The sequence below is a fragment of the Daucus carota genome, chromosome 2 (assembly GCF_001625215.2).
Source record: "Daucus carota subsp. sativus chromosome 2, DH1 v3.0, whole genome shotgun sequence".
Taxonomy (NCBI): domain Eukaryota; kingdom Viridiplantae; phylum Streptophyta; class Magnoliopsida; order Apiales; family Apiaceae; genus Daucus; species Daucus carota.
The window spans coordinates 43,875,802-43,890,177 of record NC_030382.2 but is presented as its reverse complement, the minus strand read 5'-3'; the positions used below and the strand labels follow the sequence as shown (position 1 = coordinate 43,890,177).

At 35.1% G+C, this 14,376-nt stretch overlaps 1 protein-coding gene and 1 pseudogene across 1 annotated transcript; both read left to right on the top strand.

The window, feature by feature from the left end:
* Nucleotides 1-5,760: 5,760 nt before the first annotated feature.
* LOC108207612 (ABC transporter B family member 19-like) lies at nucleotides 5,761-8,682 on the top strand (annotated as a pseudogene).
* A 2,422-nt stretch (nucleotides 8,683-11,104) lies between these two features.
* On the top strand, nucleotides 11,105-14,308 carry LOC108210227 (uncharacterized). The gene is made up of 3 exons (XM_017381525.2): nucleotides 11,105-11,243; nucleotides 12,060-13,646; nucleotides 14,011-14,308. Exon 2 carries the CDS (start codon nucleotides 12,062-12,064, stop codon nucleotides 13,601-13,603), a length of 1,542 nt encoding a protein of 513 aa, XP_017237014.1. The 5' UTR covers nucleotides 11,105-11,243; nucleotides 12,060-12,061; the 3' UTR covers nucleotides 13,604-13,646; nucleotides 14,011-14,308.
* Nucleotides 14,309-14,376: the final 68 nt, after the last annotated feature.

Genomic DNA, 14,376 nt, shown 5'->3' with positions numbered 1-14,376 from the left:
TCCTATTTAAAATAAAATTTAATATTACGTCAGAATTATGGAGGCTTCTTTTAGAATTCTTAGTCTAAATTTTTTTGAAATCCTCTTTATTTTTAATATTGATTAGGATTTTGAAACAAAACTGCACATGCATAAAATGTCGTGTTTATATTTTGAATTTTTTTTGAACACATGAAATAATGTAAAAAACTTATATTTAGATTTAAATCTTAAAAATCTATTTGAAATTTAGATCTCTACCACAAAATTTTATCGGTTCTATTTTAAAAATGATTTCTCTCCTTAAAGCGACCCAAACAAAATCTAATTTATGATTGTAGAAATTTCTTAATATCGGGATTTGACTTTTTGTCTGTGCTGTTTGGTCCGTGCTTTTGTGTTATCAAAGGGTCTGTTTGGGATTACTGTTGAAAATTGCTATTGCTGTGAGTAAAAGTGCTGTTTAAAAAAATGATGTTTACAAAAGCTGAGACTGTTTGGTAAACTTGAGTTCAAATGTGCTGTTTGAATAAAAGTTGAAAACAAATTGTTTGGTAAATTTTTTGTTAAACTGCTGTTTAGAGTTATAATTATAAATAAAATAATATTTTATTCATTATTTCATAGACAAATATTAAACAACAAATATAATTGTGTAAATTTTGAAAATTAAAACAAGCTGAAACCTATGATTCTTGATCTCATGTTAAGCTTAAGTTATATGGAGACCACAATTATTTGGAGTATTGGAGTCCTACATCTGATCCGTTCATTTTATACAAATCCAATGGCCGTAACTTTTTTCTTTTTTGTTTCTTAAAACCTGTGTATATGTATGTAATTGTACGTCTACTATCCTTTTACCGTATACAAAGCTTGTAACTGTTATGTACGATTAAGCGATAAATCCGTCTTCAAACTTATCTTCAATTTGTTTATCCGTTCTCTCTCTAGCGGATTGCAGGATTGTTGCTCATTGTTTTTTCCTGTCCTGTACTTTCATGTTGTCCCGCAAATGGGTAATAATGGAGAACAATCATATACGGTTTTTGTATACATTATTTATTTGAAAGTGTTTTGCAGATATTTTTTCATACATCTTTTCATTTGTTCTGCAATCCCCCTGAGATATTGTTTGTTTGGAGTTGTTCTTCAATTTATATCTGAACTTGTTGTTGTTGTTTCTCACTAAAGTTATCCTTCATTGAAGGTTTTGTAATGTATGTCGTTGTTCTGCAGTCAATTTGAATTGTTGTTCTTGTCCCGTAGATTTTTGAATTTTGATTTGGGGGAGAAAGTGAAGGATGACAATTGACTGTAACTGTCATATGAATGCTCTACACTACGGCTAGTGGATTGTGTACGAAACCGTATACACCCTTTATCCAATATTTTTTAAAATATAAAAAATTGACACGTGTCCTTCAGATCTGTTGTTCATTGTTGTTTTAATTTAAAGGTATAAGATAGGGTCTCCATAGACTCCAAATTAATTGGTCTCCAAGGATCCCAACTCTCTCATGTTAATATAAACGTAAAGTCATTGTTGTTTAATACAATACAAATTACAATGAAAAAAGTTTTATACGGTGTATTGCATGCATGTTTTGGTGTTCTATTAACAGTTGCAAAACTATAAAATACTTGTTTTCTTTAAAATTTAATTGATTATTTTGTATGATGTATGAGGATTTTAAAAAAAAATATTATTAATATATATAATTTTAAGTAATGATATTAAAATCATATTTAGAATATAAAATCATATTGGAATAATCAATAAAATTTATGACTTTTTATAAAAATTACGGTATTCTACTTAAAAAACTACATAATTTCTGAAAAATCATTTATATTTTACACACAAATATAAAATAAAAATAATTTCATATTATTAACATACAATATTTTTTTATGTGATTGAGACTACTTCTATTTTATTTAGAACACCAATATTAATTTTTATATTTATTTAAAAATTATATAAAAATCTATGCCATTTACCAAATATACTACTTATGTTTATTTTATATATGTAAATATATAATTTTCTTCTTCAATTAATATATATTACTCAACAAATTTAATTTTTGCCTCTATACTATAATGAAATTTTTTTAAACAAAATTTAATGAAACCAAAAAGATATAACTTTAAAATTCATTTAAACAATATTTATTTCAAATGTTTTCATTTAAATTTTTATTAGAAAAAATTCAGCAACAATAATCATGTGTAGCCAACAATAATCCAAAATATAATAAAATGTGTGTTATATGTGTGTTTTGTTATTTTGTTTTAAGGGTAAACAGCTACAATATATTTTATAAAAAATAGTTGCTTCTGTGAGGGTTTGATGCTGGGTCTGTAACAGCTGCGCGCAACAGCTGTTTTTGTGAAAAGCAGGGGTATACCAGCTTTTACAGAAAGCTGCTTTTGGACAAAAAGTGTGGTTAGAAAAAGCGCTTTTAAATTTTACCAAACACTTTTTTACAGCGGTTTGAGAAAAAGCTGCTGTTGTGGTTTGAAACCACAACCCCAAACAGGCACTTAGTTCATTTCAAATTCTAGTGTCGGGGTGGGGAAAAAAAATAAAAGATATGAAAATCTCATATCGTGTCAGTTTGAAGAATAAGTGTCATAAAAGAAAATTTTTAATCAAATATCACATATAGTTCTGGAATGAATAAAACTTATACTTTAATACTTCGAGAAACTCGAATCGACCTCTAAATCTAAATACACTCATCATGGTAGGTTGGGGTCGACATTGGGAGAGAGTATTATAAATGGTGTGAGTTATAAGACAGTTAACATTGAAATTAGTATAAGATAAATAATGATATAATAAATCTCATGATATATTATTTGGCAAACGATATTTTCTAAATCAATAAATGTTTTAGGTTTTTAGAAAATGTTAGAAATGATCAATTTTGATTGACACTCTCACCCAACAACATTAGTGTTGATGTATGACAGTCTTTTTAACATTTCCCTTTAGAGAGCAGTTCGAAATGAAGATAGAGATATGACGCAACGGTCTATGCCATGGTTACGGTGGGAGAAGCTGACGTGGCCGCACAGAAAGAAACGGATGACCCGAATTTTCAGTCCCTAGCTTGGAGTCTCAGCACCACACGTCTTTCTGTTTGAATCAGCCAGACACGCGTCACTGCTCCACCCCATCTCCACCCACATGCTCCAGGTGTAAACACCAAAATTACATTTCAATTTCATATTAAATAAACACAAACTCACTCAGCTCCCCTATATAAACACGCATTCACCCACTTGCTCTGTTCAGCATTTCATATACATTCCCACTATATAATTAAGCCATGAAGATGAAGGGTGTTACAAAGGCGTCTGGTGCAGCCACCAATGATTCATCCTCCGATCATGATGATCGAGCCGGGTGCTTCTACGCCAAGTGCAAGGCGCTGGGCGGAGAGATCTTGGACGCGGATCAGGAGAGCGCATGCTCGTCAGAAGATAACGAGTCGCCGAGATCTGTGGTGAGGAAGGGACCGAACGTGCACAACCAGGTTTTGAGGATTCGAGAGGAGGATTCACTTATCGGAGAAGATGTCGCGGAGAATCTCATTAACAAGAATTATAATAATCGTCGTCGTTGTACGAAGGCTGTTGATCGCGACCATGTCTTCGTCTCGTCACACGCCCCCGTCCCCCGTCCTGCTTCGCCACTTGGCCGATCGTAATAGATGTCTTTGTTCATTGAATGAGGTCTCAAGTTTAATTCTGCACGTAGTTGTAGTTGTGAATATGTCTGTTTTTTTTACTCTGTAAAGGTTTTTCCGGTTATGTTTGTAATGGAATTTTGTAGGATGCATGACCTTCGACTTTTGACACGTTTTATAATTTTATCAGAATTGTCAGATCATGGTGCCGAATTGAAACTCGACTCGATTTTAGATGATATCGGTTTAAAACTCGATTAGACTTTAGATCATGATTCCAACCGGATCCGTGATCCATGATGGGGTTTCAATTCATAATCCAAATGACAAGTACAGTAATCAAACCAAAAACATATACTATGAAAATTTCAATAAGGTCAACTTTGATTATAAAAAATTAAAATCAGGTTAATTTTGATCATTGAAATAATCGTTGGATCAATACTTTAACTTGCAACAGGTTAAAGCCCGCATTCAGAGTCAAAAAACAAGAAATCTAGATCAGGAAAAACAAGCTGTTTCTTTATGCTATCACGGGCACAGATCAAAACTGTTTCTTAAGAATTAATACCCGGTACAATATCATGAGCACAACTATAAATATAATCTAGATCAGAACTATATCTTTTTTTTTTTTTTTTTTTTTTTTTTGACAAAGATCAGAACTATATCTTAAGGATTAATCGTCAAACCTGTTTTTTCAATAAAGTTAGAAGTAGTATTAGTATATATACACGTGAACTTGGACTGCTCTTTGTATCACACAAATTAAAGAGATGATCAGTAATTAACTAAACTCAAATTAATTAAATACAGGTACGCATCAAGCTTTTATAATCAAGGTATGATATGGTTACAATTAAATAACAATTAAAGAAACTGTTACATCAGTCCTGGACCAAAGAATTAAACTACATTAATTCCAGAACACGTACGCTTCTTGCTTGTAGCTCCCAATCATCACCATCAACTAAACCACAAACAATAAAATTTTCTATGCTTCCCAAGTAACTTTCTTCCAAGCAGCTTCTTCAAGTCCTCCTGATATTTATCAAATTTATTAAACTCTTTCAAGAAACCGTGCTCCATCAACTGGCTAATTGTTGGTCTCTCCGATGATAACTTGACGAAATCTTGCAATAATACCGGCAACAACATCTTTTTCTCCCCAGACTTTCCATGATACAAACTGCAAGCTAATTCTCCAACCATCTCAAAATCGATCTTTTTCATATCCAGATCAATCTCTTTCTTCTTAGTATATTCCAAATCCGGATTATTTATCCGAGCAGGAAACCCTAGTTTCACGATACAATCCTTGTCCAAGAAAACAGTGTTCAGATTAATGTTGCCATGCACACGATTTCCACGTGAATGGATGCACTGTAAAGCTTCCAGAGTTCCCCTAATAACATACGAAACGTATTCTTCTTTTCTGCAGCCCTGCTTAAACAGAGAGAAGGAACTTACTGATTTAGCGGATTCGAACGACACTAAGATCTTTTGATTTTGCACCGTGCGTTTACAGCCAAGAATGTTTTCATGGCCGCAGCACTTATGCGTAACGTGAAGTTCGTTTAGCACATGATAGAGACTTGCGCCTCGGTTAATATCAACTTCTATTGACGCCATATACAACTCGATCAAGATGATTTCTAGACAAACAGGAGATTATGAGAAATTATGCAATTGATAAATTACAAAAAGTAAAGTTCTCTAGGTTTTTATAACAATGAGAAAACCAGAAAGCAGAGAAGGGATAGGAGATCTAAGTACCGATTTCAAGTAGAACTGACGAAACTTTGTTTTCCTAATACTAGTAGATGTACACTTGTTAGAAAATATATTATCAGCTAATTAAAACTCGAGTTCTACGTAGTACTATTTATTCTATATTTATTTTTAATATATTGTTTTCTATTCTAGTATTTCTATTAATACTACACGCATACAATTTTAAAAAAATATGATATAATATTAGAATTATTTTATTAATAAATAATTATTCAATTATTAATATTATTTTTATAATATTTTTAATTTATACTAATTAAAAATGTTTTGTTTGTTAGAGGTTTTAATGGAAGCTTTATTAGCTCTTTGGCTTTTGAAATCTCATGCATGCATGTCATGGGCCCTTTCATTTTGGTATGCAGGGGTATGTATCAAGAATGACCAGACTGATGGTGGAAAAGCTGTACGTCACAGCTGTTTTTTCTTCAATTGTTGGCGGCGTGTAAGTTCTTCAAATTGCAATTACTGCTTTGCATTATACATATCTACCGGACCTTCTCTTGATGGGTTTGTGATAATTGATGGTACCAGAAGCCTGGGACAGTCATTTTCCAGTCTTGGAGCCTTCAGCAAAGGAAAAGTGGCTGGTTACAAGTTATTGGAGATTATCAAGCAAAAACCAAATATCATTAAAGATCCATCTAGTGGAATATGCTTGGCTGAGGTGAAGGGTAATATTGAATTCAAAAATGTGACCTTCAGCTACCCATCAAGGCCTGACGTTACCATATTTCAAGGTTTCTCCATGTCTATCCCAGCAGGAAAGTCTATTGCAATTGTTGGTGGAAGCGGGTCTGGGAAAAGCACTATTATTTCAATGATTGAAAGGTTTTATGATCCAAGTGAAGGTAGCCTGTCAATTCATAAATTTTTAAATCTTGTAGGTTCATTGTGGATACTTCTGCTAATACGTTTAATTAATTAAACAGGTCATATTCTGATGGACAATGTGAATATTAAGACGCTGCAATTAATATGGTTGCATAATCAGATCGGTCTTGTGAACCAAGAGCCTGCACTTTTTGCCACCACCATACTTGAGAATATACTTTACGGAAAGCCTGGTGAAAGTATGGATGATGTTGAAATTGCTAGCGCAGCTGCTAATGCTCATAGTTTTATCACCTTGCTGCCTAATGGATACAACACTCAGGTCTGCCAGTTTTTTCTAATCATCTTTGTAACTATTAGGTGCAAATGAGTGAATCGGAAACTATAACATTTAAACTTAAATGTGTTTAGCAAAAACAGAAGTTAATGGAGATTCAATAGAGCTCTCAGGCCTCAATCATCTTTGTGAAAAGTAGTTGATGCCTAGTAGCTTAAGTGTAATGGCTTATGGGATTAATATAGGTGGGAGAGCGAGGAGTCCAACTCTCAGGTGGTCAGAAGCAGAGAATTGTGATTGCAAGAGCTATGTTGAAAAATCCCAAGATCCTTCTGCTTGATGAAGCAACTAGTGCTCTTGATGTAGGTTCTGAACAAGTTGTCCAAGAAGCTCTAGACTATCTGATGGTTGGAAGGACAACTGTGGTTGTTGCTCATCGCCTTTCTACCATAAGGAATGTTGACTCAATTGCAGTTTTGCAGCTAGGACGAGTAGTTGATACAGGTACTCATGAAGAACTAATTGCCAAAGCTGGTGCCTATGCTTCCTTGATTAGATTCCAACAAATGGTGCGAGATAGGGACATCGCGGATACCTCAACCCATCTCACAAATTTAATTAAGGTTAAGGCACCATTCGTTATCGACAAAGTCTCTGAGTATTCTATCTGGTAGCTCCAGATCTCTGAGCCATCAATACAGCAATGATTCTGATGGTCATTTAAATATGGTCTCATATGCAGATGCTGATAAGAAAGAATCAGCACAACAGAACTATTTCCTCCGTCTGCTAAAATTAAATGCTCCTGAATGGCCTTATATAGTCATGGGAGTTGTGGGATCAATTCTTTCTGGTATCGTTCTTCCAACTTTTGCCTTAATGATGGGAAATTTAATTGAGGTATTCTTTTCTAGCAATTATGCAACTATGGAAAAGAAAACAAAGGAGTTTTCATTCATTTTCATAGGGACAGGTATATACTGTGTTATTGCATATTTAATACATCATTACTTCTTCAGTGTAATGGGAGAAGCTCTCACTACCAGAATAAGGAAGATGATGCTTGCAGGTACTAATTGTTTCAAGTTCTTATTCGGTTAGGAGAACATAAGCACCAACATATACGCGCACATGAACAAACACAAACACAGACCCTCTCTCACACACACATCAGGATTTATGCATAATCAAAATAAGTAACTAGTTCATTAATATTCAGCAATCCTAAAGAATGAAGTTGGATGGTTCGATGAGAAGGAGCATAACTCAAGTCTTATTGTAGCTTCAGTATTCTCTATTCTTGACAGATCAACAAATATAGAACCTGATGATCCTGACGCAGAACCAGTTGAAAATATTCACGGAGAAATTGCACTTAGTCATGTAAACTTCTCCTACCCTACACGTCCTGATGTCATTGTTTTCAAGGACTTTAACCTTAGGATCCCAGCAGGTCATAGCCAAGCACTTTTCGGGGCTAGTGGATCAGGAAAGAGTTCTGTCATAGCATTAATTGAACGGTTTTATGATCCAATATCAGGGAAAGTTATAATTGATGGAAAAGATATTAGACGCTTGAACTTGCAGGCCCTGAGGCGTAGAATTGGATTGGTGCAACAAGAGCCTGTCCTCTTCGCTACAAGCATTACTGATAATATTAAATACGGTAAAGACGATGCTAGTGAAGCAGAAGTCATGGAAGCAGCTCGGGTAGCCAATGTGCATACATTTATTAGCAGCTTGCCTGAAGGCTACAAAACCTCTGCTGGTGAAAGAGGGGTTCAACTCTCCGGAGGACAAAAGCAAAGAATTGCTATTGCTCGTGCAGTTCTCAGAGATCCAAAAATACTTCTACTAGATGAGGCTACAATTGCAGTTGATGCTGAATCAGAGTATGTGCTCCAAGAGGCGCTTGAGAGGCTAATGAGGGGTCGCACTACTGTACTGGTGGCTCATCGACTTTCGACAATTCAGGGGGTTGACAGTATAGGAGTTGTTGAGGATGGACAGATTGTAGAGCAAGGCAGCCACAGCGAGCTGATCAGACAACCAGATGGGATTTATTCAAGGTTCTTACAGCTACAAAACCATCAAATGTGAGGCAACAAGGAAAAAGTAAGTGTACTGATTAGATCAGTCTTGGCAATTATGCCATGCCTGTAGAATAAATTTGTATGCATAAATTGCCATCTGCAATAAATATAGGCTTGTCATATGTATTGATAACTCCAGATCCCGTTCCGGCCTTTTCTCCGCCGTGCTCCGTCGTCTTGCGGTGTAGCTGCTGGTTGGGTGCCTACAAAACAACGCCGGAGGGGGGTTTGGACCCCGAGGCACCTCCGGCGTGAGAGTAAGAGCGGGCTTGAAAGTAGTCGGACGGAAAATAAGCTACCTATCAATGTAGAGGGTGTGTGTATGGTGGCTGCTGTAGATGGTTGTTTAAGTGTTTATATTTGCTGAGTGCCTGTGTGTGTAAAATATGTGTGTGGAGAGAAGAGACCCTTAAACCTCTTACCCTTGGTCTATGTATAGGCCAAGGGTTAGGGTTTAACTGTAGAGAACCTGAATCGTAGCCATACACCTGCATGCCCCGCACTCCCTACACGTGTCTTTATGTCAGCGATGTATAGGCCAAGGGTTAGGGTTTAAGTGTAGAGAACCTGAATCGTAGCCATACACCTGCATGCCCCGCACTCCCTACACGTGTCTTTATGTCAGCGATGGAACAGTAGTTTGGAAGGTTTAGGGACTTGTCGTTTCTTGACAGTAGTTGACCGTTCAGGTCACGTCCCTATCACCTGTAGGCTGTAGCTTCCATTCGTCGTGTACACAGCGATTGTCGGTTTTGGACTTATTCGACTATTAAAGGGGGGACTCCCTTAATTGAGCGGGACTCCTTCGACTGAGCGGGACTCCTTTCACTGAGCGGGGCCAAGTCGGGTTCCAGAATTGTGCTCCTTATTATGTCAGTCTAGATTATGCTGTATCATGTATGTTTCGCATAATCCTCATTCAACTTTTGCAAAAATCTAATACATTAAACTTGATCGAAATTAGCAGAGTACAGGTAGGCGGGGGTAAGCCTGTAAACGGATCGGATTTGGATCGGATCTAATTAAATCCATATCCTAATCCATTTAAGTTTATCGGATTCGGATCGGACCGCATCAGGAGTCGGATATTTTACAAGTCAATCCATATCCGGTCCACTCAGATATGGATAATCGGATCAGAGCCCCGATCCATCAAAAAGTATGAAATATATTTTTTCATCGTGAACAATATTTTAACTTCCATAAAAAAAATGATATTTTCTAGCTATATTAATTCATAAACTTTAGCGTAATAGTAAAAAAAACTAATAAAGCAGTATTTAATAAAAACTTTATTGGTTGTTCCTATAAAAACTTAAACACAGAATTTATCAAGTAAATAGAAAAATAATAAATAAGTTGCTTAATACTTTTGGAGGAAGCAAATTATGATTTGCTCCTCTATTAATAAGGATTAAAATCGATAAATATGTCTTAAATACGGAACTAGGTGATTGAGGAGGTTTTAAGTGGAAGAGTTAGCTCATGTGTTTATACTCACTCTACATAAAAAAAAGAGTGATTATTAGATTAACCGGATAACAAGAGTGAGAGTCATGTCAAGAATTAGGAGCGGCTGATCGATTATAAGAAAATATGATTTAGGGTTTTGTCTTGTATCTTTAGAAATTTTTATTTTGTATATAATATATTAATAATATTATATTATATTATAATACAATATAATATAAAATATATAATATAGTTAAGCATGAATCGGTCGGATTGTTAACAGATCGGATTTGACCATATTCATTCTTTATCGAACCGAATTATTAGCAGATCGGATTTTTTTAATAAAGATCCATATCCATTTATTTAACCACGGATCGGGTCGAATCGGATATCCAATCCATTTAGGCAGGGGCATGAGATAATAATGAAGAATTTTGAAAAAAATGAAAATAAAAATTGTGACAACAAAATTCACAGAACGAGTGATGTGTTTGAGGATTTTCTAATGTCACGGACTAGAGCTTTTTATTCCCGTACTATAATCGAATCATAAAATATTTTGTATGAAACCTTTTTCAATATTATATACTGACACGTTAAATTAAGTTATAAAAAATTAAAAACTCACAATACAATTTTTTCACTTTTTAAGAACGGTTGGTAATTATGTATTAAAAAGGTGATTTCATGTTATAAATTAACATATTGATATGCATTTATTGTAATAACATACGTACAAATGTTGAACCTATATAGTTAGTTTATATTCAAATATTTTTTATCTTAAAATCCAACTTAAAATTATTTGAAAGAAATAAATTGGTTATTATTTTACTAATACATAAAGTAAATAATTCTCAACATATTAGCAGTGATAAAATTATTTTTTTATAAATTAAAGTTGTCATTTACCAGCTTCATGTAATAAATAAAAAACAATATAAGTAAATTATATTTCATTTTGCCGACTCTGTTTCAGAAAATAAAAAAAGTCAGTCAAATTGGTGTAAACCTGATAACCACCGCCTATAAACCCTATATAAAACAGTTTGTCATCGTTACGCCGCCATTTGTTTCTCCACCGCTGCAAATTTCGTTCTCTCTCGGCGTCCTGTAAGTATTATGCTTTACTTTCTTATCGATTATTCTGTTGTAATTGTACGTTTCCGTTGTTTTTACATCATCCTGCTACACTGTAAACCCTAGAACCCTGATTTTTCATTTTTTGATTGTATTACGAGTGTTGGGTAATAGGCTGCGTATGTTTGAAAATTCATCTGTTTTTTTTTATTATTTGTTGAATTATATTCAGTTTTTATATTATGGTATTGGAATTTTATTGAATTTTTTTGCCAATCTGTTGCGAACTTATTGTATATATATCGGCCTGGTATTGTTCTGTTTAGGGTTTTGTTTAGCTAATTCTCATGTAATTTGTCAATAGTAGAAATTAGTTGTCCTGTGAAGGATCTATATTCGTGTTTCTGTCAGTAGAATTGTATATATGCTGTGCTGTATTTGCCTATTAATATCTTTTGCTGCACATACTAATTGCCTAAACGTACACACAAAGAAACGAGACGTATGATCCCCTGCCAAGTATATTAGTATATTTTGCCTGATTTTGCTTATATGGCTGTTTATTTTTGTGGTATTACTTGTACAATAGCGAGCTGAATTGAATGATCAGGGAAGTGGGGGTCAAACGAGTTCCTCTGTTTAAGATACAACATGTTTGTAGACTCGATTGAATCTTTAAAACATCATTTAAGTTCAGTCTGTTGGTTAATTTGTAAGGGGTTTCTTTGTTATTGCCCTGAAATTTTTTTTCTTCTTTTTAATTCTGTCTGTCCTATAGTTGTACATATGTAGTGTGTGACTGCCTGTAATTTTTTTTAAATGTTCTTCTAATCTATTTTGCTTCTACAGAAATGGCTCAAGATGCAGGGATGTTTACGGTTCAGCAAACTGTTGGCAGCGTACTATGCTGCAAATGTGGTATTCTGATGGCGCCAAATGCTGCTAATATGTGTGTCAAGTGCTTGCGCTCTGAAGTTGATATAACTGAGGGTTTACAAAAGCATGTTATTATCATCCACTGTCCTGAATGTGATACCTACTTGCAGCCACCCAGAACTTGGATTAAAGCACAACTTGAATCAAGAGAACTCTTGACCTTCTGCGTTAAAAGATTGAAGAACCTAAACAAGATTAGGTTAGTTCATGCAGAGTTTATTTGGACTGAACCTCACTCCAAGAGGCTCAAAGTCAGACTCAGGGTACAGAAGGAGGTTCTTAACGGCGCAGTTCTTGAACAGACCTATATGGTTGAATATGTTGTCCAAGATCAAATGTGTGAATCTTGCACCAGGGTGCAGGCAAACCCTGATCAGTGGGTGGCAGCAGTGCAACTAAGGCAGCATGTTTCTCATAGGAGAACCTTTTTCTTTTTGGAACAGCTTATACTTAAGCATGAAGCAGCTGCCCGAGCAATAAGAATTACGCAAATGGACCAGGGAATTGATTTTTTCTTCGCTAATCGCAGTCATGGTGTGAAGTTTGTGGAGTTCCTGGGTAAAGTTGTTCCGGTCAAGAGTAGGACCGATAAGCAGCTTGTTTCTCATGACACCAAGAGCAATAGCTACAATTATAAACATACTTTCTCTGTTGAAATCTGCCCAATTTGTCGGGAGGATCTGATTTGCTTACCTCCGAAAGTTTCAATAGGCTTGGGCAATATTGGTCCTCTTGTGATCTGCACAAAAGTAAGCAACAATATTGCTTTATTGGACCCCTTCACTCTGAGGTACTGTTTTTTGGATTCTGATCAATACTGGAGAGCGTCTTTTAGGTCCTTACTTTCTAGTAGGCAGTTAGTTGAATATATAGTATTGGATCTGGAATTTGTTTCTTCAGAGGTTAGTATTGGTGGGTCGAAATATCGTCTAGCTGATGCCCAAGTAGCACGTGTATCAGATTTTGGAAAAAATGATACTATATTTTTTGTAAGAACACATTTAGGTCATCTTCTATCTCCTGGCGACAATGCTCTTGGTTATGACTTGCACGCAGCTAACACCAATGACATGGAACTAGATAAATACAGAGGACTTGACCTGCCAGATGTGATTCTGATCAAGAAGAGCTATGAGGAGAAACGTCTGAAGAAGCACGGGAAGCCTCGTTCGTGGAAGCTTAAATCTCTTGGCATGGAAATTGATGACTCTGCTAGAGGTAAACTTGATGAAGAAAAGCTGAACTCAGAATATGAGCAGTTCTGTAGAGACTTGGAGGAGAACCCTGAACTGAGGTTTAATATATCATTGTACCGTAACAAAGACTACCAGCCATCAGAAATGACATCTGTGGCTGATGGGGAAGATGACCCTTCTGTGCGTTTAGAAGAGTTGCTTGCTGATCTTGATCTAAGTGAAGCAGAACCTGATACCGCTGATGATAGCATGAAGGAATGAGTCGAAGCTTGTTCAATGGCAGTTTGAAATCCAAGGACCATTAGTAAGTACTAGTCTTAAATTTTGTATGACTTGCCTCCATTCAAAAATTAACAGCATTGCTTGCTTTTTGAAAGTTGTCTCAAAATTTAAATTCACATTGAATATGGTAAAATAATTTAATTTCTAATACATCAATCATGTGAAAAAAAAGGTTATATCTATGATAGTACTGATGCACTATCAGATGTTAAGTAAATCAATCGGAATATGACCGTCTCTGATTGGCTTGTTAAAGTCGAGAACTCTCATATTCTTGCAACAAAATAGTTTGTTTTTGGCTTTTAGGCATGAAGTTAAAGAAAACTTGCTTCATTTACACTTTACCTGAATTTGTTTCATAATTCATTTTCTTATACCTATTTTAGGTACAAGTTCTGTTGATTCCGAAATTTTGAAGAGAGAAGATGAAGATATGTGATACAATTATATTCTAAAACTTTGATGGCTTTATTATGTTGGTGAGCAACTGTACTGCCATCTTTAGATGCAAGGTTTATTTGGTTTGTAACCTTTTAATTTCTGTGTACGTGCAAAATTTGCTCATATCCTCTGTTGAGTATTGTTGCCTATGCTCGTGATTTTATTATTTTTCTTTATGCTCTGGTTATCGCTACTCTTGGTTCTGATGATACTTATCTATGATACTATCAGTTTGATTGTTAAGTAGTTATAGCCAGTTGATTTTATGATAATTCTGCAGCCCTGTACCTTACTATTGATAAGCTAATCTG

What these genes read in the sequence shown, in the direction of transcription:
- LOC108210227 (XM_017381525.2), top strand. Translation starts at nt 12,062, where the DNA reads ATGGCTCAAGATGCAGGGATGTTTACGGTTCAGCAAACTGTTGGCAGC.